General features: G+C 32.1%; 2 protein-coding genes across 3 annotated transcripts in view; both read right to left on the bottom strand.

Moving 5' to 3' along the window:
• Positions 1-103: 103 nt before the first annotated feature.
• On the bottom strand, positions 104-6,795 carry LOC132904688 (ubiquitin carboxyl-terminal hydrolase 36). Of its 2 annotated transcripts, none has more exons than XM_060955380.1 (8): positions 6,640-6,795; positions 5,134-5,676; positions 4,917-5,024; positions 4,600-4,826; positions 4,118-4,516; positions 3,123-4,042; positions 2,865-3,001; positions 104-2,321 (listed from the first exon to the last, which is right to left on the bottom strand). In XM_060955380.1, exons 2-8 carry the CDS (start codon positions 5,627-5,629, stop codon positions 1,981-1,983), a joined length of 2,628 nt encoding a protein of 875 aa, XP_060811363.1. In that variant the 5' UTR covers positions 5,630-5,676; positions 6,640-6,795; the 3' UTR covers positions 104-1,980. The 2 variants fall into 2 exon arrangements, with proteins under 2 accessions (XP_060811363.1, XP_060811364.1); XM_060955381.1 differs by having other exon boundaries at positions 6,391-6,795.
• A 3,459-nt stretch (positions 6,796-10,254) lies between these two features.
• The window catches only part of LOC132904705 (uncharacterized), a 29,995-nt gene continuing 13,902 nt past the window's right edge, over positions 10,255-26,347 (bottom strand). Inside the window, exons 3-4 of the mRNA XM_060955417.1 lie at positions 16,352-16,614; positions 10,255-15,358 (exon numbers count right to left, since the gene is read on the bottom strand). Coding sequence (XP_060811400.1) covers positions 15,259-15,358; positions 16,352-16,614 — 363 coding nt within the window. The 3' untranslated portion in view covers positions 10,255-15,258. The remainder of the gene's footprint in view (positions 15,359-16,351; positions 16,615-26,347) is intronic.

Consider the following 26,347-nt stretch of genomic DNA (forward strand, 5'->3'; position numbering starts at 1 on the left):
TCGCTAGAAAACGCGATAGTCTTTTTCTTTCCTTTATAGTATAAATGAATTGGTTTCTATGGATTTAACGTCCATCTCACTCTGTTTGTATCGATAGTTTGAATGTTGTACAAACGACAATTTCCGTTTTATTTATGATACTTCATACATAAATTAAATCTGGTGTTTGTTGTTGTTCACCTCTGTACAGAGCAATATCACATACGTTTACAGTATCAGATGTACCGATTTTATAGAACTTCAAATCTCATTCTTCAAATGATACATGAATTTACACAATGCACAAACCATTGTTATTATATTTTAGCGCATGTAATAACATGGTGCTTAATTTAAGGCTATATTACGGTAATTATATTGTATTCACCGCAATATCAAGCTAGTGTGATTATTCAATTGCGACTAATATCTTGGATAAAGATACAGGTCCAGCATGTACGTCCAAGTCATATATCTTTTGAAAAATATCGAGTACCATAAAATCTGTAACAATCATCAGATTTTAACGTATGGTTGTTTATCTCTTTTTTTTGGCTAATATTTAATTTGTAGAATAATATAACGAGGTATTATATATAACGAGCAGGCGAAAAAGCCAGCTTTTTTTTATCCTTGGCTTAACAAATTATCTATGGCTTTGCAATTTTTAATGCTCTATGAAAAATCCATAATATTAAAATTCTACGCTTATATATGTAATTTACAATTTCTTTTCTTTTGAAATTAATATTTCAATAACTTGATACTATTAATCCATTACCATTAAACACTCTTCACTCAATTATTCACAAGTTCCACAAACATTCTGGAATTACCTGTATATAATATATTATATATATAATATTATAATATATATTATATTATATATTATATATATATATATATAATGTTAAAAAAAGAGAATTGAAGTCACATGTATTCACAAGTATGCATATTCACCATGTTAAGAGAAATCATTCACTTATTGATTAATCATTGTAATTATTATGAATATATTTCTCTTCAGTAAGCGATGACGAAGACCACGTTTCTTGATCGAGCAAGATTGACTGCTTAATTGAATGTTTTTTGTTACAGCTCGATGAGGGAGGAGTATCTTTGTTAACTAAAACAAAGGACGGATTATTATATGATAAACGAAAGATGTTGTTGACATAAAATTTTCAAAATATTTTCTTTAACTTAATTTTATCTTCGTGTCGTTAAAACCAACTTATTTTTACACATAACTTTATTTTTTGTTGATTAACATGCATTCCTTTTTTGTCTGAAAATGTATGGACACTTATCAAGTTCTATGAGCAATTAAACACCGAGTATATATATATATGTCAAATATTGTGTTTACAATTTTAATTCAATAATAGTATCAATATAAGTAACATAAGATTAGTATAAAATACTTATTAAAGATTTTTACATTGTTATGTAATATGAAAGTTACTTCAAATGAAATAAGAACATAATTTTATGACCATAACTAAAGTATAAAAAAGTCAACAAGAAAATTTTAAACATTTAGCGATATACTGTTTAAACTCTTAACCATTGCATCCATACACATATTTCTTTAATACGCAGTCTAAATTAATAACGCACATATAGTATAGTACAATTTTATAATAAATTTTACTTCGCTCATACTGAACACAAGATTGGCAGAGCTATTGATACTCATCCCCCCTGTACTGTGTAGTACAATGTCCACATACGTACGTGAGCTACAAACAACAATATAGTACATGAATACTCTGTCAGGAACATGCATGGTTGTTACGATGCAGTTTAGCGATTTATTATAATGAATGTTGAATATCTATTAATGTCCAACATTAATTATCTAAATCAACACTGCCACATCTTTATTTTAATTTTAACGTATTGAAAAATTATAATTTGCTTTAGTAATTGAAACCTAACGAAGTCTTTCGACGTTGGATTGCTTTCGAAATTTTTTCTCAACAACTTATCTTTTTTATCTTATTCTCGTTGCCAATGTGCACGAGAATGATTATGATATCTGTAATGCGGAGGCCTATAATTTCTGCCATGCCGTGGTCGTGCATTATTGGAAGTATTATAGTAATGTCTCCGGTAATAACCACCAAGAGATCGGTTCCACGTTTTGCCATTTTGATATTCCTGGAAAGGATTATACCCCGAGTTACTTCTTTCTTCATATGTTCGATGATCTTTTACTTTCTTGACTCGGCCACGATCGATTTCTTCATCGTCTGCATTGAAATGTCGCTTACGTTCTTCTCTTCTATCATTATCAACTTCTCTATCTAAGTGTGTTCTGTTACCATTCCAATTTGCAACTGTAAACCAACAAGCATACACTTTAATATTCACTATTTCGTTTGATAAGAAAATGACATTATTTTATCAGTAAATTTTTAGAATAAAAATATTTGTACACAGTTTTTAATATTTTTGTCATTTAATAGTGTTACTTTAACACTTAACATAATTTTTTTAATAAATCACAAAATATACTTTTTATTATTATCGACTTAGCAGAGGTGTAACAAAACAAATATTTTTAATTTAAGGATTAACAATAGCTCATAATGTTTTATAATATCCATAATTTATCACTGAAAAGTTATTCTTTATTTTCTAGTGTTCTTTTTATTACTATTATTATTTTATTATTATTTCTATTAAAGTTATTGGCGGGATTTTTGGTTTCAAAACATTTGAGCGAATAAGAATTTTCGCTTCTTGTATGTTTATTCTATTGCTTTATGTAGAATTTTTGGACTTAGGACGCATGGGCGCACAATAGGTTGATGAAGATTTTGAAGGGAAAGCAGCTGGATTCAATTGGTTCTTCAATAGAATTCTTTTGTTGTACTGACCCGAAGAACTGCCATAACCACGGTGAGACATCTTTAATAAATGGGAAACTGTATCGGAACGATTTGTTCCATTGAAATCTCTTAAAGCTGCAGCACTTGGTGTGGTATTATTTTGACTAATTTTATGGATATCTTCCCTATAAGAAAATGTTTCAATACGTATATTAAACCAACGTTGAATTAAATTTGCTAGAATTATAATGCTTAATTTATATTGCTTTTTTAATAACATTATATCAAAAATAAAATGTAACTTACTTATCAGTCACGGACCATCCGTTTGGTGTTATAGTTGATGTAGCAGAAAAAGATGTATCTTTTGAAACTTGCCAACCTTTCATACTACTGCTTGAAGCTTTTGTAATTACTTTATCGTCCTGTCCTGTTTTTCTAACAGATTGATGCCACTTACTTTTGCTATTATTATTACTATTTTCTGTTTTACCATTTGTTTCTGATTTACCATTTTGATACTTTATTGTACTTGTAATGGTACTACAGCTAGAACCATTTTGTGTTTTTGTACATTGCGTTACATTACTTTGATTCTGAGATACACTACTACCATTTGTCTTTGATACATTAAGATTTGCTTTAGGGGAACCATTTTTTGTCGGGGAACATTTCTGTGTACCATTAGTAGTACTAGCAGAAGTGTTTGTTTTTGCAAGTGTATTTGAATTTGTATGATTTTTTAATGTTGCAATAAAATTAACATCTTCTTCTTCACTAGATCCATCATAAGGAACTAAGCTATTTCCATTCAAAATTTTCCCATTTTTAATATGCATAATTAATCTTGGTTGAGACTTATCTTGTAATTTTTGTGGTAACTGTGGCCCGATAAAATTCGTGCTTTTTTGGGTATTAAATTGAAGTCCCGCATTTTTATTTGTTGATATCTGTAAATTCGTTTCTGAATTATCTGTGTTATCTTTACTAATTGATGTGCCATTGATTAATCCATTTAATGCGTGTAATCCAGATGTTGATGCCTTGGGAGTTATAGTTTTATTCATAGGGCTTCCTGATGAAGATAATGTGTTGTTCACAGTCATTGTACCATTTAATTTGACAGTCTGTTGAGTTTGAACCTGAGATTGCGTTTGTTGTTCCATCTCAAAGATCATTATGTAAGCATTTGTACTGAATACATTACTCAAACTAAGTGGACGAACCTATATACAAAGAATTTTTAGTATTAACAAGATAGTTCGATATTTTACAAATAAAGAAATATTATTAATACATACACAAGAATCATCAAAGGAATAATATTGGCCTGTTGAGACTTTCGCAACTGCAGTATAATGCCCGCAATTAACCGATGGACCCATATGTGTAACTATTGACATAAGCTTATATGTAAGTGACTGCATAGGTTCGCCTGGTTCTTTCCAAAGATAAGGGCCCATATCTATAGTTTGCTTGAAACCTATATGTTTAGATATTTTTCCTCCTAGAACGCTGAATCTTTTTAATTGCACACAAAGCACTTTAGGGGGTCGTTCTAAGCTAAATTGTTTCGTAGCAGGAACTCTTCTTTTGCAAGCTTCACATTTGTAATCATTGTTATCTAGTTGTTCACGGCTAAAATAGCTACTTAATGCTTCATCCAAAGTGCTTGCCTTACGTATATCAACTAATAAGTCCTGCAAAAAATTGAAAACATATTTATTTTATTGCATACTTAATCAACAGCATGATTATTAGAAAAGCTGCATATTATATATACTTGAAAGTGTTGGAAAGTAGTGGAAACATGTCGACATTGTAGACACTTTACTTCAGTACGAATGTAACCACCAAAAATTTGGTTGATAGGTGTTGTTTCTTTAGAATAGCTGTCTAGTTTACTAGCTTTGTGTCTTGCTAAGTAGGCTTTTTCCATGCCTTCTAATAAATAACGTAAAAACTCATGAGCATCTTCTTGTTGCCCTGGCACCATGGTTCGACAAATAACTAATAGAAAAAATGAGATATATATATATATGTATATAACAAACATATAAGATTTAATAATAAATAATTTTATAATTATTTAATACTTACGTTTTAATTTGTTATATATGTAGAATGGCTTGATAGCACATCCTGATTTTTGGTGACTAGATTGTAAAGTCTTAGCCACTGCACATGTAAGGCATTCTCCACCTCCATCTAAAATTAACCTATTATCACAATACGATACAAAACTGTGGGATTATAATTTCATTTCTTAAAAATGTGTAGAATATGGTAAAGTAAATTATAAATTTTAATAACCTACCATTTTGTTCACACTTTGATGTATGATGAGAATCTGACAATAACCAATTTACAAGCGCTGGTACATGAAACAGAGCTTGAAGAGTACTATTTAAATAGCATGTATTTCCAACATTATACATGCCAGCCCCAACAGGAAATGTACCCTTCCACCCTAGACTAACTTTCTTTGGAGAATATAAAGTAACTGTTGGCTCTGGCAAGCTGAGTCCTTTAGATACTTTTTCATTTTTCTTTATATAATTTGCACCATCCTTCATTTTATCATCCGAGTTTTCAGAATTTGGTAAACTTAATACAATGTATTTTGCTTTAAGTTGATCTAGAATTGTTGTTTGATAATCATCAACTTCTTTATATTGAATTTCTGACTGAAGAATTCTTGATGCACTGGTAACTAAATTTATTGTTAAATCGTCTGATGTTTTGGACTGATTAGTTTCCAATGTACGACGAAGAGTGGCCGCAACCGGGTCACAAATGCTTACAGCAGGCATTTTTACTTTATTTTACTTTATATTAAAAGGTTTTGTTATTTGATTCCCTACGTACAAAAGAATATGTAAGAATGAGACAACTATATTAAATAATATAACTATTCCATTATTAAGATATTTAAAGATATCAAAAGATAAAAATAATATTAATATTTAATATTATTTTTTGCAATATGCATACAATGTTTGAGAACATATAATTCTTACATGAATGAGAAGCAATATCTCATATTTATATATTAACTTTAACATTAATAAATACATTTAAAAAACTTAGATTTTTTACATTTTTTCTAGTCAATATGGTATTCATATAACGAATATTATGAAAAAAATAAATAATTTAGAAAATTTTGTAATCAAACGCATAAAGAATCAAGATTTTTTAATAAGACATAATAAAATAATATAATTATTAGATATATCACTCGGAGAAACGTTTTAAAAACAAATAAAATTTTCTATGATACAACAATCAAACATTTCCTTCTTTCTCACTTAAGATATGTATCTACTACAAATACACTGCTTCATAGATACCGAGTCAAAAGGGTTAATTTCACTATTAATTCATTTATGAAAGCACTATTTACGATGGATTGAAGCAACGATATATACGAATTTCTCGATACGATGAAGGAACGGACGAAATTACGTGAAATGTTTCATGTAATTACACGACATCGCACCGAACCTTTAACAAAGTACACTAAAAGCACGCGGCGTGCAATAGATACCGCGCCAACAGATTCATTGTTTACCTTCTTCTGATGATTATATACGTTATATCTTATACAAATATTTTTTATCAACGGTATTGTAACACATTTTATATTATAAACGATATTTGCTGACCACGACCACGTAGAATCACAATGCTATCGATTAATTCGAAATTCCACGCGCTTACGTGCCTCGAAACGGTTACCGGATGAGTTTAACTGAGGGCGCGTGTCTCCGGCCACGAGTCATTTTTTTCCCGCGTACTTTGTTACACTTATCCCACTTACGTGTAATTCATGTATAATTATGACAATAATTTCAACAAGAAACACTATTCAAATTAGCACGTGTGAATATTATACGGCATTTTTAGAATTGTTAGTTTTGGGCATGCGAAATCAAGATCCATCCTTTATCATTATGTCAGCCATTTGCAATTACAACGGTAGCCATTAAACCATTTCTCTTGGATTCTGTGATGCTATCGGAGATGCTGTGTATTCGACCGTGAAGGCGCCACAAACCTAAAGTTTGATTTCCATGAATTACATTTGTACGAAATTCACGTGTACAGCTTTCATTTTGTAATTCTTCCAAAATTTTGACAGTATTTCCCCCAATTTTATAATTTTAATCGTACATGATAAGAGTGAAGTTCATAAATATTTTTGTTATTAATCGTTGGAATATGTGTGTATATAAGTGCATTTAAAAATTTAAACCAATTGAGCAAAAATAAAGTAAGTATTTTCATTTACGTATTTTCGATCTCAAATTTCCGTAGCGCTTATAATTACAGTACAAATTACAATTGGGAACTATCGATAATACTTGGGTTTTTTAAAATCAAAAGATAAATTAGTAATTAACTTACTATTTTTGTTAATAGTATATTTATTCGAGTATATATAATATACTACATATAAATTTTTACGTATATGAGGAATATTTTATATTAAAAACTTATTTAAGAATCATGAAAATAAACCCTATTTAGGAAAGTATATCTTTTGGTTTACGTTTTGTATGTAACGTGTAAATTATATGTTATTTATACTACCAAAAACGATATAGTAAATAACAAAAATTTGTTATTTATTAATATTTTTACTATTTACGGGTTCGTTAATTGAGTTTGATCTTCAGTAAAATTTATTACTAATTATATTTCTACAGTTAATTAAGAAATGTTATATATGTATGTATATAATAAATTCTTCTGTTTCCAATAGACAATATTTCGTACAATTAAGTAATGACCACTATTCGTTTAAATTTTAAACATATTATGTATTTTTAAATGTTTCTTCATTTTATGACAATTAGAACCATATTTTCTGTCGTAATAGTATCTTTATTAATTGCTATCGATAATCTTTGCTTACAAAATATACAGATTAACACAACTTTCAAGCGACAAGGTAATAATATTCCAGATAAAATATTTGTAATGTGTAATAGCCATTAGTAGAAGTTTTAATACGTTTACGATGGCGAAAGAGAACATCGATATCTGGTTAATTTTACTTTTTTCCTTTTATTCCTGCTTTTTTATTAATATATTATGCCAGAATAATTTGTGTAATAAAAATCCATTTCTTCTTTTATTTTTTTAAAAAGAAGTCAGAGCCTCGTTACAAGTATGCATACATTAAACAAACTAGTATATCAACTCGATCAAGATTCCTTTATTCGAAAGTGATGAAACTGATCGATCTATGTTTATATTTTTAATCATACTTTTTCTTTAGGAAGTCTACGTTATTTTTCAAATACTCTCTGGCAGTGATAAAACAGACTAAACTTTTCATACGAAAAGTTTGCTTTATCCCAGTTGGTTCTTGAGAGCCATTTTTATTAATCATTAGCGTTCAACTATATTATTTAAATGGAGGAGCAACTCATTAATAGTAACGAAAAATTTACATAACTTTGGAATTCTTTTTACCATGTGCTTTGAAATTTGTGATTGCAAAATGATATATAGCAATGTGAATTATGGAGATAATGCTAAATGGATTTATCACGGACATAACGATGAAAAGTTACGCCATCGTGAACGTTTTATCATTATTCCGTAGACGTTATTGTGATATTTCTAGTTTTAAGCTTATCGATAAAACTTTCTCGATTACGTGTACTAATCGGCAATACGATAGTGTATTTCGTGTCGTTACAAAATTTTCTTTGCATTAAGCCGTTTTTCTTAAATTCCTGTGTAACATATAGCGCCTCGTTAATTCGTATCTGATAGTGAATTCCGTGGCTAAAAAATCGGCCACGGATTATATGAATGCGCGATTAAATAACTTTAACAGAGTCTCGTAATCCACAAAATCAGAATACAATGTTATCGAATCAATTTTAACATCAATTAAAATATGTGTGAAATATCGAGTGGAAATTAGAAATACAGAAGATAATCGTAATTAAACATGAAATTTATACGAAATTTTTTTAAATCATTCTCGATAGCAACTGCTCTTTTTTTTATCAGACACGGATTAAAAATTGTCCACCTCAGTAACTTCAATTAAAATTCGTCCTAACAATTTTGTCATGACATCCCAATTGATCATTAAACACGGCTACTTATATATAATAAGGATAGTAACAATAATAATCATCTTTTTACGGTCGTCGAACGTCCTCTACGACTAACAAAAAAATTATCATTGCGCGTTGAACTCACCCTACCCCTGATTTTTTATCACTTTTTAGTATCCTTCCTTTACGTATCCTAATATTTACAATAAAAAGTACTCAGCGTGTACTATGGTGTTCTGTGGAATAAGCCAAAGATGTAAATACACGCAATATATTTTCGATTCCTTCTTCTAGCTTTAATAAGCGACAAAAAGAAAAGTTTTGATATTTAAAAGAGACAAATCGTGTGATGATATCAGCATTCGACGGCAGAGACGATCTCATAGAGCACCATTATAAAAATTCTTACAGCTAAGTGTGTGCGTTGAATGACTTAATTTTAAACTGGATACCAATATGCAACAAGAAATCTGTTCTTCTTTATTATTACAATTATTCTGTGCAAATAAAGTATGATATGAGACTCCTACCGTATAAATCATATACATAATTTTATAATTCTTATTATCTTGTGTGAGATGTGTAATTTCGATGAATTTATGATAAATTGAAGCAGTTAAAAATTATTGAGAAACGTGGTTCAGTCAATTATGAAATGAAAAGAAAATAAAAATATCAATTTTGAATGTACGAAGCATTTACGTTTAAATTATTGCAAACTCAGGATAATTATCTTTGATTTTATTTTCAATTTTAATAATATTTCTAATTAATATGTGAATGATATTTTCCTTGTTGCACCTTACCCAGATTCGCTTCACATTAAGTACTATCATGGGAGCAATATTTTAGGGAGAAATACAATGTCTTGAGACATTGATCACACTGATTAATGAAGCGTCAGATAAGGAGGAAACTAACTTTGCATTTCGAAATGATAAAGAAACTATAATTTTAGCAATGACAATATCCTTACTGTTCTGTCGCGAGCTATACGCGAAACGAAATGAATTCGTCAAGAACAGAGGAGAATCGAAATCTTTGTTTCTCCCAAAAATATTTCCATCGCCCTTTTCCCCTTTCGTCTATTACAAATTACTTCACGTTCGAAAATAACTGCTTGCTCGCCTAGAAACGTATTCATATTTATCCATCATCGAAACTATTCGTTTTTGCTAACTCCTTCTAAGATTTATGTTTATATATGTAAAGGAAGCGGACATTTTACAAATTAAGGTAAACGTCTCTCACTGTAGAAGGAAATCTCAGCGAAAATGGGATGTCGTTCGATAATAAACGAATGTTCGATAGCGGCGTATCTAGCGTCGTTTCAATCGCTCTTTCCTCTTTTTCTCTTTTTTCCTTTTTCTCTTACTCTTTTTTTTTATTTCATTCTGCTGTATATACTAATGGCAATGAAAAAATAATTATCTACGTATCGCTTGTTCGATAGATATGTTTCCTTCGAAATTCATTGCTCGTTGCAAAAAAGAAGAAACGTACGCTGTACCCTTTGTTGATCCTTAATTAATAAGACAGAACGCCGATCGTATAAATCATAAGACAAAATCGATATCTTGTATAATTAAATGGTTCGTTATCAAACACGCGTTAATTTCTCTTAACTCTCTATTAAATTACGAAATTTGACATTAATGAGGACGTTGCTGTTGCATTTTTTTGTTAAGGTGTTGTGACAGAGCATTGACGTAATTTGTTCAGCGTTCGTTTCCTTAATCGAGGACCAAAAAAGATATGGTTCCGAAACCACGACCATTGTCCGTGAACGAAAGGAAAAGATTTGCAGGCGCGAAATGAATGCTACCTCGTCTATCCACGTTCTATGTTTCCTTACTTATAGTAACTTACGTTAGTTACGTAGTGTTATCGTTTAATCTTACGTCATTATGTTCACGATTATTAGCGACGATTGAAAACGAGATCGATCGTAATAATTTAATGACATTTTCACGTAAACAAGTGCTGATCAATTAAGCTGTTCCATTCACTTCCATTCTCAATGAAAGATGACGTAACGCTATTTAAACATTCATTACGCTGTTAAGCGTGAGTTTGTCTTTCTTTCTTGTTGCAGGAATTCACAACACCATACGCATCGTTATCGTCAGCCATCAATGAGAAAATCGTTAAAAATTCCGAACGATAGATTTTTCGCAATGTTCGTGTGCCTGGATTCATTCTGTACGCCCAGAAAATGGTAGTTATCGATCGGTATTACACGAATAAAATATTAAACAATTATTGTTAAAGGAGACCATGTACTATGGATATGATATTTATTCGCTTGAATCGTACGGAAAGCTGAATGCGAATCATAATGGTGTAAGTCAATCCATTGTTTTACTATAATAACAAATTTATATTTCTTCAAGTTGTGAAATTGTGTTGCAAGAGAGAACAAAGTTATAACTTTGTTAATTAGGAAACTAAAGAAACGATACTCTTAAGAGATGCTTGCATACTAAATGTTGGTTTCCGAAATCTTGATTTACGCCATTATGAATCTCATGATCGCCACATATAGATTACTTTTATAATTGAAATTTATTGAATACATTGGATTTTAAGCTGTTTAGAACTGTTATAATTAGACTGCGGATATTTATACAAATGCATACCTATATAGAGGGTGTGTAAAAAAACAGGATTTAAACAGAAATCTGTTTGTTCAGTAAAGGTTTCTAAAATTTAACGCTAATATACGATCTTTTTTACATATATGTATATATAAAGTACTTTTTGATATTATCTATCTGAAATTATTACGTATAACTTCTTAATTTTGTATCGTAATAGTACTATTCCATTGAATTGATCGGTATCGGAAGATTATTATTAATGCGTATTCTAATATTAAATCGCACTAAAATTTGTAAAAATTTTATGAATCTAATATTTCTTAGTTATTTATTAGGAAACAATCGTCTACGATAGTCTGGGCGTGTATAGAGAATCGAATCCTCGAATGTGAATTATCATTTATAATTATACGCATGAAATAGAAAATGTAATATGATTCTAACAGCCTTTCTGGGATCGATACGATCGTTTTTCCTCGAGCAATTATTCCTAAATTCGACAATATTTTTAATCGTTCTTCGAGAGTCTCGTTCACTTCATCATTTCTTTAATAAATGAACGAGCAGCCTTAACGCCTATGGACTAAGCCTAAACATCGATTTATGTTTCGTATTATGAAGCATATAATTTATTAATATTCGTTTTCCGGTATGTTTCAGCATTCGCGGCCTCATTGTTCGGCTACGACACGTTCAACTTATGATCGAATTTCCTTCGAATCGTCTTTCGACGATCGATGAAAACCACGAATTTCTCTCTAGTTATTTCATGAAACGGAATAATATATTACCGTGTTCCACGATCTCGTATAACGGGTGTCAGGTAGATGAACCGCGTTACATTCGTTTCTATCATGCCACGATTATTATGATACGACATTCATATTGTTACGCGATGAAAATTCTTGAAAACACTGGTGAAACCGTTCTTGGTGAACCGCGAGGAGAATTTCGCTGGAGAACGATGCTCGAAACCATAGAAACGTGCGCTGCGAGAATCAACGAAACGGTGTCCGAATGAAACACCTAACGATGCTGATATGATTTAAGTACAGTACATAATTATCATATATGTACATCTGTACATAAATGTCCGCGAAACGAATTACTAATTTAAAAGACACGTGTATACGTAATACGTATGTATATGTATGTATACCGCGAATCTTTCCTCTCGCTTTGTTCCTTAAACTCTCTCATGGTATTTGTCGACCATAAAAATATTTTATGAAATATATCGCCGCTCGTAAAATTCACTAGCTTATTAGAACGTTCGCAAAGTATCTCGAGTGAGGTCGGCTCAGTAATCATTTTATTTTTTCGTTATTTTAAACTATTCAAATATTTACGAGATCGTAGATCTTTTCATTTTCGTTCTCGTTACTCGTTTTCTCGCCTTAATTATCGTTTTTCTTGTTCGAAACGTATCTCATCGAACACAAACAGTATCGACAAGATATTTTAGCGATAATTTAGCAGGAACTCGATATCTGAAAGTAACTGTCGTTCTCCGTTTACGCGGTATACATATGTACGGCTATATAGTTTTATGTGATTTCAGAGGAGCAGATGGATGTTTAAAGAAACTATGCAAATTAATTCTAGGTATGATATCGTTATTATCTACATAATGGTTGAATGAAATAATTCCTAGTTCGTTCGCAAGTTAATCCTTGTTTCGAGAATTAATTAGCTTAATTAGATATGACATTTTCATCAGTTAAGAAGTTCTTCCTTCGAGATATCGACTCTCGTCACGCTGTTTCGTGCATACAAATACATATTCCACTTCGTTTACCCAAATTCTTTCAAATCTTTTTACAGCTACTACTTAATAGTCGAAGATATGTGCAAATACATCATGCGGTGATAGATACTTATAGTGTGAAAGTTTATTCACTTAAACGCATTACTGGCAAGTGGACGGGCACCAGGTCCCGACTAAAAATATTTTTCGAGTATCTGCAGGGTGTCTGTTGACTGTAACAAGGCCGCTCCAAGCTACTTACTTGGCTCGCTTGATCGTTTCCAAATCGCTAAATTCTAATCATCACGCGTCATCAAATGCATGCAATATTTACTGTTCTTTTCCTTCGCGTTTCGTTCTTCTTTTACCCTCTTGTTGTCCCTTTCTCTTCGTCTTATCCTTTCATTTCGTGAAGTGATCAGTTGCAATGAAGTAATCAAGTGCTATAATTAATCTAAATTTTTATACAAAAAACTTTACGATATATGATTCTTTTTTTTTGTCCGCGGCACGTCGACCGATCGATCTATATTTTTATTTAAATGTTTTTTTTTCTAATAACGTTTAAACGATTAACGTGCTTGAGAGTCAGACTTGTATCTTGGCGATTTGAACACAATGAAGTCTCGAACGAAATTGCTTTTTTGGTCTCTTGTGGTAAACTATGTTCCGAACAATCGAAAACTTTCAGTGATCGTTAGCCGTGAAGCAGCCTTTGGATGTCCCTGATGACAATTCGATCAGCCATCTACACAAATCTTCTCCGATCATTCCTTTGTCGAAGATTCTTCGAAGATTTCTACACGAACAAATAAGCTAGACTCCTCGACGACGAATGTATTCTGCTGTGTTCGTTCGAGGGAAGACTAGTTCCGTCATTGGTATAGTCTTCAACGAGTATAACCAAAAGGCAGATCCTCTCGAGATTCGCGCGTACGAGTCGATTTCGTCATGTTGAAACTCTACTCTTACCCTTATCAAACGACAAGTGGTGCAAAGACTCAGCTGAAACGTAATTCGCGTGCATCGGGTCTGTTTTCGCAATTCTCGACGCTTTTGCTAGCCAACGAACGATCACGGGATTAACTATACTTGAAATACATTACACGATTACTCTAGTCAAAACATTCGTACACAGGATCGTTCGAAACAAGTGTGCTGTTGCTCTGAAACGATAGTAAAGTCCGCACGTGCTTAAGGAAATAAGATCCTACAGTGAACCGAGAGAGTTTTGGACGACGATGAAAGGAAGGCAGCCGGTAATTAGGTCCCTTTTTGCTAGATCTTTTGCATCATTTTATGCGAATTGAATGCCATTCGTTCTGGAACTTCTTCTTTCAAACACTCCGATTCGTCCAATCGATTTACGAAGAAAATGTTCACGGTTAGAAGGGATCGTTAGACCAATCATCGTCATCACGTTATGCCCCTTTCGTAGTCAAGATTTCAACGTCTTCGATTAATATCTTCCTTGCTAGTGTCGTCGATTTTTCTTCGATTCACATGTCGAGTTTCTGCTGCATGATCTTTTATTCGTGTTCGGAACAATTGGACCCGAGTCCACGAAGCAACAACAACGGTCAATCAATCGTAAAGAACGTACTGTGTGTTTGTAGGCGATTCTATCGCGTGTACTTATCAAACGAAAGCAACGTAATCGTTCATGATATTCATGATGTTTCGCTCGATCGCCTTAGGGATACCGCTTGCATCAAGCTAAAGGCAAGACGTGCAACCTTCGTAGAAAGAAACAGCTCTTGGTACGTGCACACTAGTCGAAAATTGATTTTATCTAAAAAGTCAAGCTGACCGTACGCCAGTTTCCTTTTTTCTCGCCTTTTTCGATTTTTCTGCTTTTTCTTTTTTATTCTTGCTTAAACCAGACTATGTTCTCGAGAGTCGTAACGATGCGTGTAGAGAATAGATGAGCTAGTTCCTGGCGACGTCGATGACGATGGCGTGTTCGAGCACGATGGTGACGATGAATGGGCCTTCTTCGAGGCCGACAATACCTAGGTATTGTGTCCCTGTTTACGGATTCTATTCCCCAGGGCGGAGGTTGGTCGGCCGACGAGATCTTCCAATTCATCAGGCGTCAGCACTGTGAAGTCTCTGTTTGTAAAAAATATTCGGCAATGTTACTACTGCGTTTTATTTACTTATTATAAAGTCTTTTCATTTCATTTCTCAAAAACTTCAAACATTTTCATTTAATCCTTATTCGAATATCAAGGGTTAATTTCGAGATTGGAATTGGCTTCGAAAGTTAGTAACTCTGTGGGAAAGTTTCGTACATCTGACTTCTATTATTTTCGCTTCAGGCACAGAGGCGATGAATGCAGATGGCAATTATTAATTTGTTACTAAAAGTTAAACGATAAATACATTATTAGATAATGATACTACCTTGTACGAATACCAGAAGGTAATGTTATCGCGTGTGCGTCGTGATAGAAAATTTTTAAAACGGTTTTGGAAAGAATGACTCGATCTGATCCTTTTTGATTCTCATTTACTTCGATCGTTACAGTATCTTCTGGATAAAAAATATTTAAAGAACGAAGATGACGTAATTTCAATAAAAAAAAATAAAAGATTCTTCTGCGAATGAAATCACTGAATCACTAGAAAGATGGAATACTATCTCATACAATGATAGTCATCGTATCACAAATTAACGAATAAGTTTTAAACGAGTAAGTAAATAGGAATATAAGAAACAATAGAATTTTTCGACAGATCTAATATTAATAATTTTCATTGATTTATTGCAAGATTCCCTGATTAAAAAAAAGAGAATTATCTCTTTATGATTTCAAACCGATTACATTACGTTTGACGCGACAATAATGTTAAAATGTACCAAATGAATCAAATATTTACATTAAATTTTATACGGAATGAAATATTCAAATTTTCCCATATTTATTCATAAATTAAGTAACAGAGAAAAACTGTATTGATGTTTTCTTTCAATCGACTGCACAGTGCAAAATGTAAACAATAAAAATTTCACGAGCTATTAAAAAAGTCGTCTATGATACCCGTGTCGTCGTTTGTATTATTTCAGTCGCAAAACATAATTCGCACCGCGTCCGGACTCACCTGTGTTGAGCCAAAAGCATGTCTATGCTGGTAACACTTCTTTGATGTGTTCCATCCTTCTGACCAGCCTCATATTGGGTCCTGATGCACAAAAATCTGAGAAGCATGACCAACACACCGATCATCAGCAAAAAAGATCCAGCGGCGATAAGGGCGGTGGAGTTTTGTGCAGCTTCTGCACCAGGTGCAAGTTGCACCAGACCGACCACCAACACCACTATGCCCAACAGCAATGATCCAACTACCACGTGTAAAGAACTGACCTTCGAAAACATTGAAAAAGCCTCAATCAATAATCAACTTCATAGTTTACACTTTACGTAGTTTATCAGATCATTCTATGAGTAGTATGAGTATATTAAAAAAATGACACTGTGAAACAAGAATCTTTTTAAAGGTGAGATTGACAATAACTAATAAATAATTAAATAAATAACCGATACATATAGAGATTGAGAAATTAATACGAATAGAATAATTATACGAGTTAATATTTGATGGAATTTAAATTGCTTGAAATGTTGTAATTGGAATGAAATAAATCAAAATAATTAAATTAATTAAGTGGAACATCGTCGTAGAAATTGGATCTGTACGCTCTTTGATAAAATTTGTATTATTTATAAATAGAGAATTTATGTTCTATACATATTATTATAATTCTTTTAGTTTAATGACAATCAAGTAACCAATTTCAATATTTTGAGAATTCTAGTTACTTCGAACACTAAATTCTTTTCCTTAATTATGTTACGATACTGTTATCTTGTGAAATATCAATTCTTCTCCGTCTAGACGTTCTGTAATTTCTTCGATTTATTTTCACTTTCCGTGCTGCTTTGTTATTTGTTTTCATCGTGATCTAAGCGAAATGTCATCGACTTTAAATTTCAAGTTTAGAGGTAATCTTCAAAATTTCTCAAAGAATAAAAATCTATACTTTCCATTTATAAAAGAATTTTTTAATTCCATATTTCATACGGTTCTTTGAAAGCGTACTTTGCTTGTTCTTTTCCTACATTGTTTCATTGCTTAAAAGATGGTTTATTTAATGTTGTGTCAGCTGCCGTTAACAAGTTACTTTGCTAAATGCGAGCTTTAACTTTGAAGGTTCCTCTTTGTGAGGAATTTTCCTTTATATGTAGAGTTACGCGAAAGCAAACATTGTTCCCACTACGCTGCGCAGGAGTGGATCGACTTAATTAGAAATAGAATTCTTGAAATATCCTGCAACTGAGAAGTTAAACGAAGAAGAAACGCCAGAACTTGGACGTGCGACGTCATGTTTCAAAAACCTATTATTAATTAGATTGTGATGGAATAATTAAACGGATAGCTATAGTGTCGTATTAATTTCTAGTATTCTCTTTATGAAAATCATAACAAACAGAGAAAAGCGTTAAAAGGGTGTAGAATAATCTATTAAGCATGCGAGCGCATTTGCGCTATGTTTGGATGATGAAAAGAAAGATGGTTTCACATAAAAGATAAACGAAAGAGCTTTGAGCACTTTTTTATATATTTTATATATATTTTTTATAGATTATAAAGACAACGAAAAGGAAATACTCTCCGGTTTTTTCTCTTCTTTTTGATTATATGCTAATCATTCTGCTTTCAAAATATCCGTATGACATTTGTAAATATTACCTGAAAACATTTCAATAATGATTTACAACAGTTGCAATTATTGAAAAGTTCGTTAATAAATTCGCAGAAAATTTAGATGGTTCGTTTAAGGCGTTTTCGTTTCATATTCAAGGATTTCTGAGATTACTTTCAAATTTTCAAGGCGGACGAACATCCAAGGGAAGCAATTTCTAGCATTGAAATAGCGAAAATTCGAACTTCGCATTTCCTCTCTCACTATCCATAGATAATATCGAGTTTCAAGGTTGAACCTTGAAGGTTTTAATGAATTTCTCAAATTGCATCATTTTGCTAACTAGCAGATTTAAACTTAGCTTAACGTCATGCGACGTTAACCAGCGAAACACCAAAAACTCTATAATTTCCTTTATAAGGTGGATAAAATTCAACTATTTATTCAAATCTATCCTTTTTTAAAATAAAAATCTGTCAATTTCATTTATTCTTAACTTATTCGTTATTCATGAAAATCTAACTGATTTTATTTTCCTTCGTCAATGTAGTTCTAGTCTTTTCTCTCAAAAAATAATTTTTAAAACCAAATTTAATAAGTTCACAGCTCGTATACATTTATATTCGATCTTAACTGAAACTTCGCCTTTGATCCTACTACAGTTGATCTTGCTTTTGATGTTGGATTTGTTTGGAAAATTAAAACAGGAAATAACGTATACTAAAAACGTTTCTTTCATATTTCTCTCAATGTTTTCCCAGCAGGAAAGTAGCTTATTCCCGAAATAAAAGTTAAGAGCCTCCTGTTGAGATGTTTTCTTCTAATAGTAATCACGGTAATAAAATAATATAGACTATGATACACCCTATGATATAGTCTATAATATAGACTATGTATACAGTTCCATTTATCACGAAATTCTACATTCCGATGTCAGAAAAATTATAACAATCTATATAGAAGTATTATCCTATTAGTTTGAGGGATTCAAACAAAATTACGATAAAATCACATTTGCAATTTTTTGGAATTGTTATAATTCATAGCAGTTCACGCTCTGATAAATTTTGTTTCTAAAATTTCATAAACTTCTTTCTTCGATCCGAAATTAAGTTTCTTTCGAACCTTCCAATCATCTAAACCTAACATTCCCACTTTCGCTTCACTCCATTCACACGATGTACGCGAAAAAGAATCTCAAGACAGGAAACGTATAATTATTATCGTAAAAGTCCATTAATCATTTCACAACAACAACAACTTCCTTCGTCCAGAATAACGAAAATAACAAACACTGTGTCTACACGTCATAGGATCCACATCGTAAAGCACCGTGTCGACGATAACAACTCCATATCTCATCGCCCTATTATTATCCCGAAAGTTGTATTAACGACGACGACGAAGAAGAAGAAGATGGTCGTTTAGATGTAAAAAAAGAACAGCTAAATTTAGTGTCGATTATCGGGGAAGGATGTTCATAAAAATTACCTGCGGAGGAGGTGCGCGGTAAGAGGCGGGAAAATAAATTCCAAACAGGACTCTATGTGCTTTATCGCGTAGTTACGGGCTGCTTCAACAGAACGCCCACGAGTTTTCAATGACGTCATTTTCCGCACGCCGCGCCGCGTCCAGGAAATATTCAATTTCTGTCCTGGTAATTCGCTATGCTACAACGGAGAAACGCGGCGCTTCCATTTTTCCATGGAAAAATTATGCAAAGGTAAAGTCGTGATTAATTTGCAGCCGTTCGCATCCCCGAGTCGACCAGAGACTTTCGTCGTTCCCTAATCGAATTATCGTCCTCTGGCTGTTGCTACAAAATCAACACCGTTTGACTGAACGAGAATTTTCACGGAGATTCTACATTTTCACCGAGCTACTTTTTCTCTTCGTTATGCCTCCCGTAAAGTTTCATAATGAAATTAAGATGGAAAGAACTCGCGTTTGTAGGACAAAGTTTCAGGTATCCCGTGAAATATAGCGAAAACGGTGTTCCTGAAACAGCCAGAGAATTTGCTGATCGATATTTTATAAAATGAGATTACTTGCAATTAAAGTCTAATTTAAGAGTTTAGAGAGTTCTCTCTAAACATGGTCGTCCTATGAACCATGCAGGTATTTGGAAAACGGGTACGATCTGTAAAAATTTTTTAATCGGAATTGTAGTTTGACAGCGTGTTTGTATCGCGGTTGAGAAAAACATTGGCGAACTTTCTCTGTGTTTTACAGATACGACGATATTTATTTGATAAATAAAATTTTGCGCGATTTAAATGTAAACGTTAAAAAATTTTAGAAAGAAAATTTTGACAATATAAATTCCAAAATAGAAGATCAAAGTTAGCGAAATGTCAAGTGTTACGAATCATAAAATTTGCGATTGTTTAAATCGATGAATAGTTATCGTAGAATTTATACGAAACTATGGAAACTAGGTTTCTTTCGTTTTATGAGGAAATAATAGACGCACAACGTTTTTTGTTTTATATTATTTTGCCGAATTACGTACCATAACGATCCATTTTGTTCTGTTGCGATAAATACCGCGACATTTCACAGATTTGGTTTCACGTTTGTTGTAAAAAACACGTTTGCGAAAGGAAAACGCTTTTCCGACAACCTAATAAATTCAATAAAATAGGAACAAAAAGAAGGAGAAAACAGAAGCAAAAGTTTTACGATATTTCCTCTTACGTATACACGTTATTATTACCCAATTTAAATTAGCTTTTGTTAGAGAGGAAATTTGAGAATAAAATAAGGGTCATAAGGCTGAAATAAAAATTTCATCTATATACATGGCTAATCCATAGATTGCGTTTCCACTAACTTCTTATTTCAACCTTCACCTTTCGGAGTCTGGTAGAAAATAACGGATGTTGTGAGCGTATATTATATTCTGTTAGATTCTTCTTCATTTCTTTCTACAAGTAATATCGATCGTTGTTTTTATCATTATTGAGTAATAGGTGTCGAATGTTTCAGGCTTCAAAGTTGAAGGCAACACTTTCTCACTATCGCATTTTCCAAGGATATGTCCGTGAATCGTAGTTCTCTAATTGACATATTAAATTTCAACTTTCTTATACAATCCAACTAAACACGTGATACAACAAATTGTATGCAAAAAGTGATATATATCGCGCAATATAATACGTACATAATTTGATACTAATTGGAATCTCTTTATTTGAGTTTAAATTGCTTGGATCTTTGGATTCAAGTACTTTTTAAATACATTCGTTAAATGCGTCGAGTTATTTCAAAATGAATGCAGTTGAAATGCATTTGGGATGTTCTAAAGAGAAGCAATGTAGCAATGTAAAGAGGTACTCGAAAAAATATCTGTACGTATCACGTGCAATGAATTTGATGTATACCCTCTGCCTGCGTAAACTAACCGATTCTGTCTATCGTAGAACACTATACAAGAATTTCTATTCTTTTTCATTAATTAAATAAATATCCAAACTAGCAATTATTCTAATTTTATATTATAATTTACTCAATTTGTTAAAAGGGTATTTTTCTTCGTTAATATTTATCCCATACATTAAATAATCTACATATCAAACAAATTAATCGTTTATCCTTTTCATTTTGTCTTTCCTTAATGTATCTCGAATTATCCCGTTCAAGTTCCTCAAGCTTAACACCAAAAACGCTAATTTCACATCCTGACGTTTCGTGTTTGCAGGCAGTTTGTCTTAATTTCACACTGTACTAGATTTATTTTTAAATACAGGAAAAATTCTATTACGCGTCTTGCATTCTTGCATTTCTCGATTTTTATTGACGATTCCTCTCTCGACCCAGATTCTCACGAGCAATAAAGAATGTTAATTCCACCGAATACGTGGATTCCTCTGAACGGCCGAAAGTTTCGCGTTCACAGGTAATTTGCCTTTGAAATCTCAAGTAGAAATCATTTGAAATTCATAAGCGAAGCTCGTAGCCTCCTTTCTTCTTTCTTTTCTTCGTGTCGGAGGATTTTCTTCTCGTACGCGTGCCGCCGCTCCGTTCACGCGTTTACACGAGGATCACGTCCGCCGCGTTTTTAACCGGACTTGCCTCGGAAATTCTATTTATAAAGAGCGACGATGGAATCTGATAAAGAATACGGCACAATTTTCCCCGACATCGGTTTTTTCCGAACGTAGAGTACACCGCGTTTCGCAGCTATGAAATTATTCCGAAGTTGTTCAGTTTCGTGCGCCGCAACTGAATTTAAATGAAGAATTTTAAATTAATGTAAATTATTGGAAAATCGTGTGCGACATTTACTTCTAATCAGATTGTGCGACTGATTGCTTCTAATCAAAAGTTTTAGAACTGCTTTTATCATTGCGGATGCATTTATATATTTGAAATAATCATTTGCGGAGAGGACCAGAGTTATAGAAATGCTTGCACTCATCTTAATTATTAATACGATCGATATTTGTTGTAAAAATATAATGGAATCTTCTTAACAAAGGTTTATGTTATATTATATAAGTAAACGTAGGTATAAATAAAATTTTGATGATACATATAGAAGAAACTTTAAAAACCTTTTAAATTTTACAATTATTTAATTTTTCAAATATATTGTACAGCTGTTATAGAATTAATAATTGAGAATATATCAATGTTTCTGTGTGCTACTTGTTGGCAATGATTTTCAGATCGAATTATTAATTCATACTAACATTCAAGCGGTATCCTCGGACTAATAAGTGACTCCCATAATTTAGATTAGTTTACTTAATTTTATTTTACAACTTCCCTTACTTAAACTGTGAATTATAAAATAATTTCCAAAAAGTATATTTGTACTATTCATTCGATGAAATATACGAACACAACATTTGAGAATCAAAATGTTTAACAGAAACACCCACGTGTTAAATTACACGAATCATTCGATTCTCGTGTATTATACACGGTCTGTCCAAAAATAATCGAATTTCTTAGGATTAGAAAAGACCAATGGCAACAACAATAACGAAATTTTTGTCACGTAGAAATACATCCTTTATTATCATCATGTTAAATTCTTATGGCGATTAATATCATTTAAAGATTAGAGTTATAACAGAATTAGCTAAAGAGTCATAACAATCAACGTCAGGGTAAAGTTCGTTGACGCGTCGAAAAATCTGGTTCTATTACGTGATAATGCGGCTGTAATTGCTTTTCTTGAAAACAAGTAAATTAAGATATCATACCACCCGTCCTATTCATCAGATGCAGCGATGCAACTACTTATCCTTCTCACGGGTTCAAATAACAACGAAGAGAAGCCGTTAAGATATTCAAAGCGATACCACGAAAAGACGCGCAACGTCTTAGTAGTAGTTGAATAAAATAAAAGATTTTCCCCGAAACGATTTCTCTGCTATTTTTAAGAAGTTCGGTTATTTTTTGGGATAGACCGTGTGTATACATATATTCTTTGCAACATGTTATTCGTTCATAAAAGTCATACTATTCGTGTATAATCTTCGTTTGACGTAATTATTCATTTAGAATAAACCGAAGCACGTTTATTTGCTTTTACCGTTAATATATCTATATACATGAAGTGCTTAACTTTTCTCAAAAAAGTAAAAGAGGAAATGATATTACGTCAGTAGGTAACGTCTCAGAGCGACGACGTTGAAAAAGTACAGAACATTTGGGTAGGAAGATAAAACGTTGCGTCAGCAACAGTAGGAGTATTAGAGATCGTTTCTTGAACACGTTCGACCATCGTAAGAGCACTTGACTAGATTGAAAAGTTTTTGCCGACAGTGGTAAAATGCGAGAGTTGGAAAATCGAGTTTGACAGAGAAACGAATAAAGTTAATTAACAATAATATTTTAAACGCCCCGAGGAAAATCGTGTACAACGCCTCCGCGATCTCAGAATTCATTAATTTTGTGCCTTGTCCCTCTTCGTAATCTTATATTTGATCAGAAACGACCTTTGACCGCATCCTCCATTTTTCTACGAATTTTAGAAATTTCACTGTTTTCTTTTTTATAAAAATTACGCGAATAATTATCATAGAAGATTTTTATGAATACGTTGTCTGCGTTATACGCAACGTTTGGAAAATTGCATTCCAACATTTAATAATTAATCATTGTATCGATAGAATTCGAAAATAGTCCGTAATGTATATAAAAGTTATAAGATATTTATTGGAAACGTACATCTCGAGGATATTGAACGTTATGCGATTAGGCTTACGATATTATACCAATATTACGTAGGTATTATTGATTGTTCACAAAAATGTTCATTGTACACTTAATTATCCGCATTTTGATAGTCTCATTTTAAAATACGTTCTTTTATACACTAGCTAGCAAATAACATTAAAATCAGAAAATCAACGAAGAATTACGTTCTTTTCCTATTGTCTTCAAATATAACTAGTGATAACAATGGGTGCATTAAAATATATCATGGGGTGGTTTATTAATAATGGATAATTAACTGCGTAAATAGTTTTCTGACTTCTACGAAATGCATATGAAATTAGTAATTATAATAGACGTATCTCGTTACAATATCAATGGAATCTTGAAATGTTTTCCATAACATCCATAACACGTATATTTATAAAAGGTTTCTGGAAGTGTTCAATTACTTTCGTGAGTCACTACGTACTACTTATGTATATGCGTGTTTTCATCAATACCAAGAACGCTACGTAGTTGGTTTAAAATTCGTCGTAATTCGAAACCGTACCGTAGTTCGTCGTAAATCGATTAAAAAATTATAAATAACCTGAGCAACCGATGCGTGTGAAGCATTTTGTGGAAATTCATCGTGTCCTTCATTGATATCAATTTCACGTACGTAAATTGCATTTACACTCGAAAATAGTTAAGAGCGAAGCAAAGGAAGAGAACAATGACTGTATAAATACGAAGAACTATGTACGTACATATGTACTAAGATAATACTTCTTGGAGTTAGTTAAGATTGTAATTGAGGTCTGTTGATTTATCGGTTGGTACGATGTTCTTTGAAATTTTGCTTCTGATCTTTACGACGTAGTAAACACCATTTACGGTTGTCCATCGGTTAAGTTTTAACTATCAAACTTTCTAATTTCTATATTTAACTAACGTGATCGATATCTTTTGTTTTCAGAGACTTTGTTTATACTTTCTTTTAGCGAACTGTCAATAATTACCTTTTCCTCTTATATACCAAGTTTTATATGCAATAACTTTGTAAATATCTCTTGTTTTCAAAGAGTCACTGACTTTTTAGTTTTTCGCTAATCATGTGTAAAATTATCTCCTTAAACTTTGTGTCTAGTTGTTTCGAGTAGCAAGTACCTTTTGTTTTCAGAGAATTACTGACAGTAGCTTTGCATTCGTTTTCGCTGATTAGTCATTTTTCTGAAGAAAATTCTGACATTTTTATTTTAGGTCGATTCGTACGTTTAAAAGATTAAAAGTAATCGATCTTTGTCAATTGAATGCAGCAGGTACTAAATTAACCTTTTGCAATCGAGGAGATTATGAATTATGTTTAGACGCTTGATAAATGTCACTTCAGAACATTATTAGCTTTCTTCGTCTAATTTTTAGCTGTCAGTGATCAAGAGCTTTTTTATTTTCCCTTTTCAGATAAGTAGAATGACCGAAATCGTGTCAGCCGAGAGAACACTTTCTCAAAGGAGTTCTACATAATGGCAATGGTAACTCATGTAATTTAGATTATTCTTACCCGAAGAAAGTGACAATGTGATAAATGTTCTTCAAGTGCTAATAAATATACATGCAAAGAATCGATACAACAAAATTTTATAATTTCTTTGGAAAAAGATTTCCAAAAATACAATGGGTACAAAAGTACGCATATTCTTAATCTTCCATAAAGCGTTTTCTTACCAGTTCTCCTATACAATTTCATTTTCATAGTATCAAATTTTTATGATCGTATGAAAATACTATTAAATAGTACGAAATTTAATGTACAAGCACTTGTACATACTCAAATAACACGTGAACGCTATAACAAATGGAGAGCACACGAGAAGAACACGACAAATTCGTTTTTGTTAATTTCGTGAATTCGATCAATTTGTTCGTTTTATAAATATAACTTTCTTAAAAATAGATGATCTGTGAAATTTTGCGAACAATCAAGTAACGAATTATTATTGAAGTGTCCAATAGGTTGCAAAGATATATACGTGATATCAAAAGCAAATAAAAGGACAACTTAAAAGGACGATTATTGAATTTAAAAATTGCTTCTTTTTTGTCTATGATCTATAAATACAATACAAATACTTTTAGTAGCCACTGTATCTAAAAGCATGGTATTCTAAGCCACGATACTACGTGAACACGTTTATTTTTATTTAAAAAAATATTTAATACTTATGGTTTATCGATAT

Source organism: Bombus pascuorum, chromosome 2, assembly GCF_905332965.1.
Source record: "Bombus pascuorum chromosome 2, iyBomPasc1.1, whole genome shotgun sequence".
Lineage (NCBI taxonomy): Eukaryota > Metazoa > Arthropoda > Insecta > Hymenoptera > Apidae > Bombus > Bombus pascuorum.

Bases quoted from the DNA above. Each gene is read 5' to 3' on its own strand.
- LOC132904688 (XM_060955380.1), bottom strand. From the start codon at position 5,629: ATGCCTGCTGTAAGCATTTGTGACCCGGTTGCGGCCACTCTTCGTCGT. The intron at 4,517-4,599 runs GTATATATAATA...AATTTTTTGCAG, and splicing joins CTACTTTCCAACACTTTCAA to GACTTATTAGTTGATATACG. The intron at 4,043-4,117 runs GTATGTATTAAT...CTTTGTATATAG, and splicing joins ATTCCTTTGATGATTCTTGT to GTTCGTCCACTTAGTTTGAG.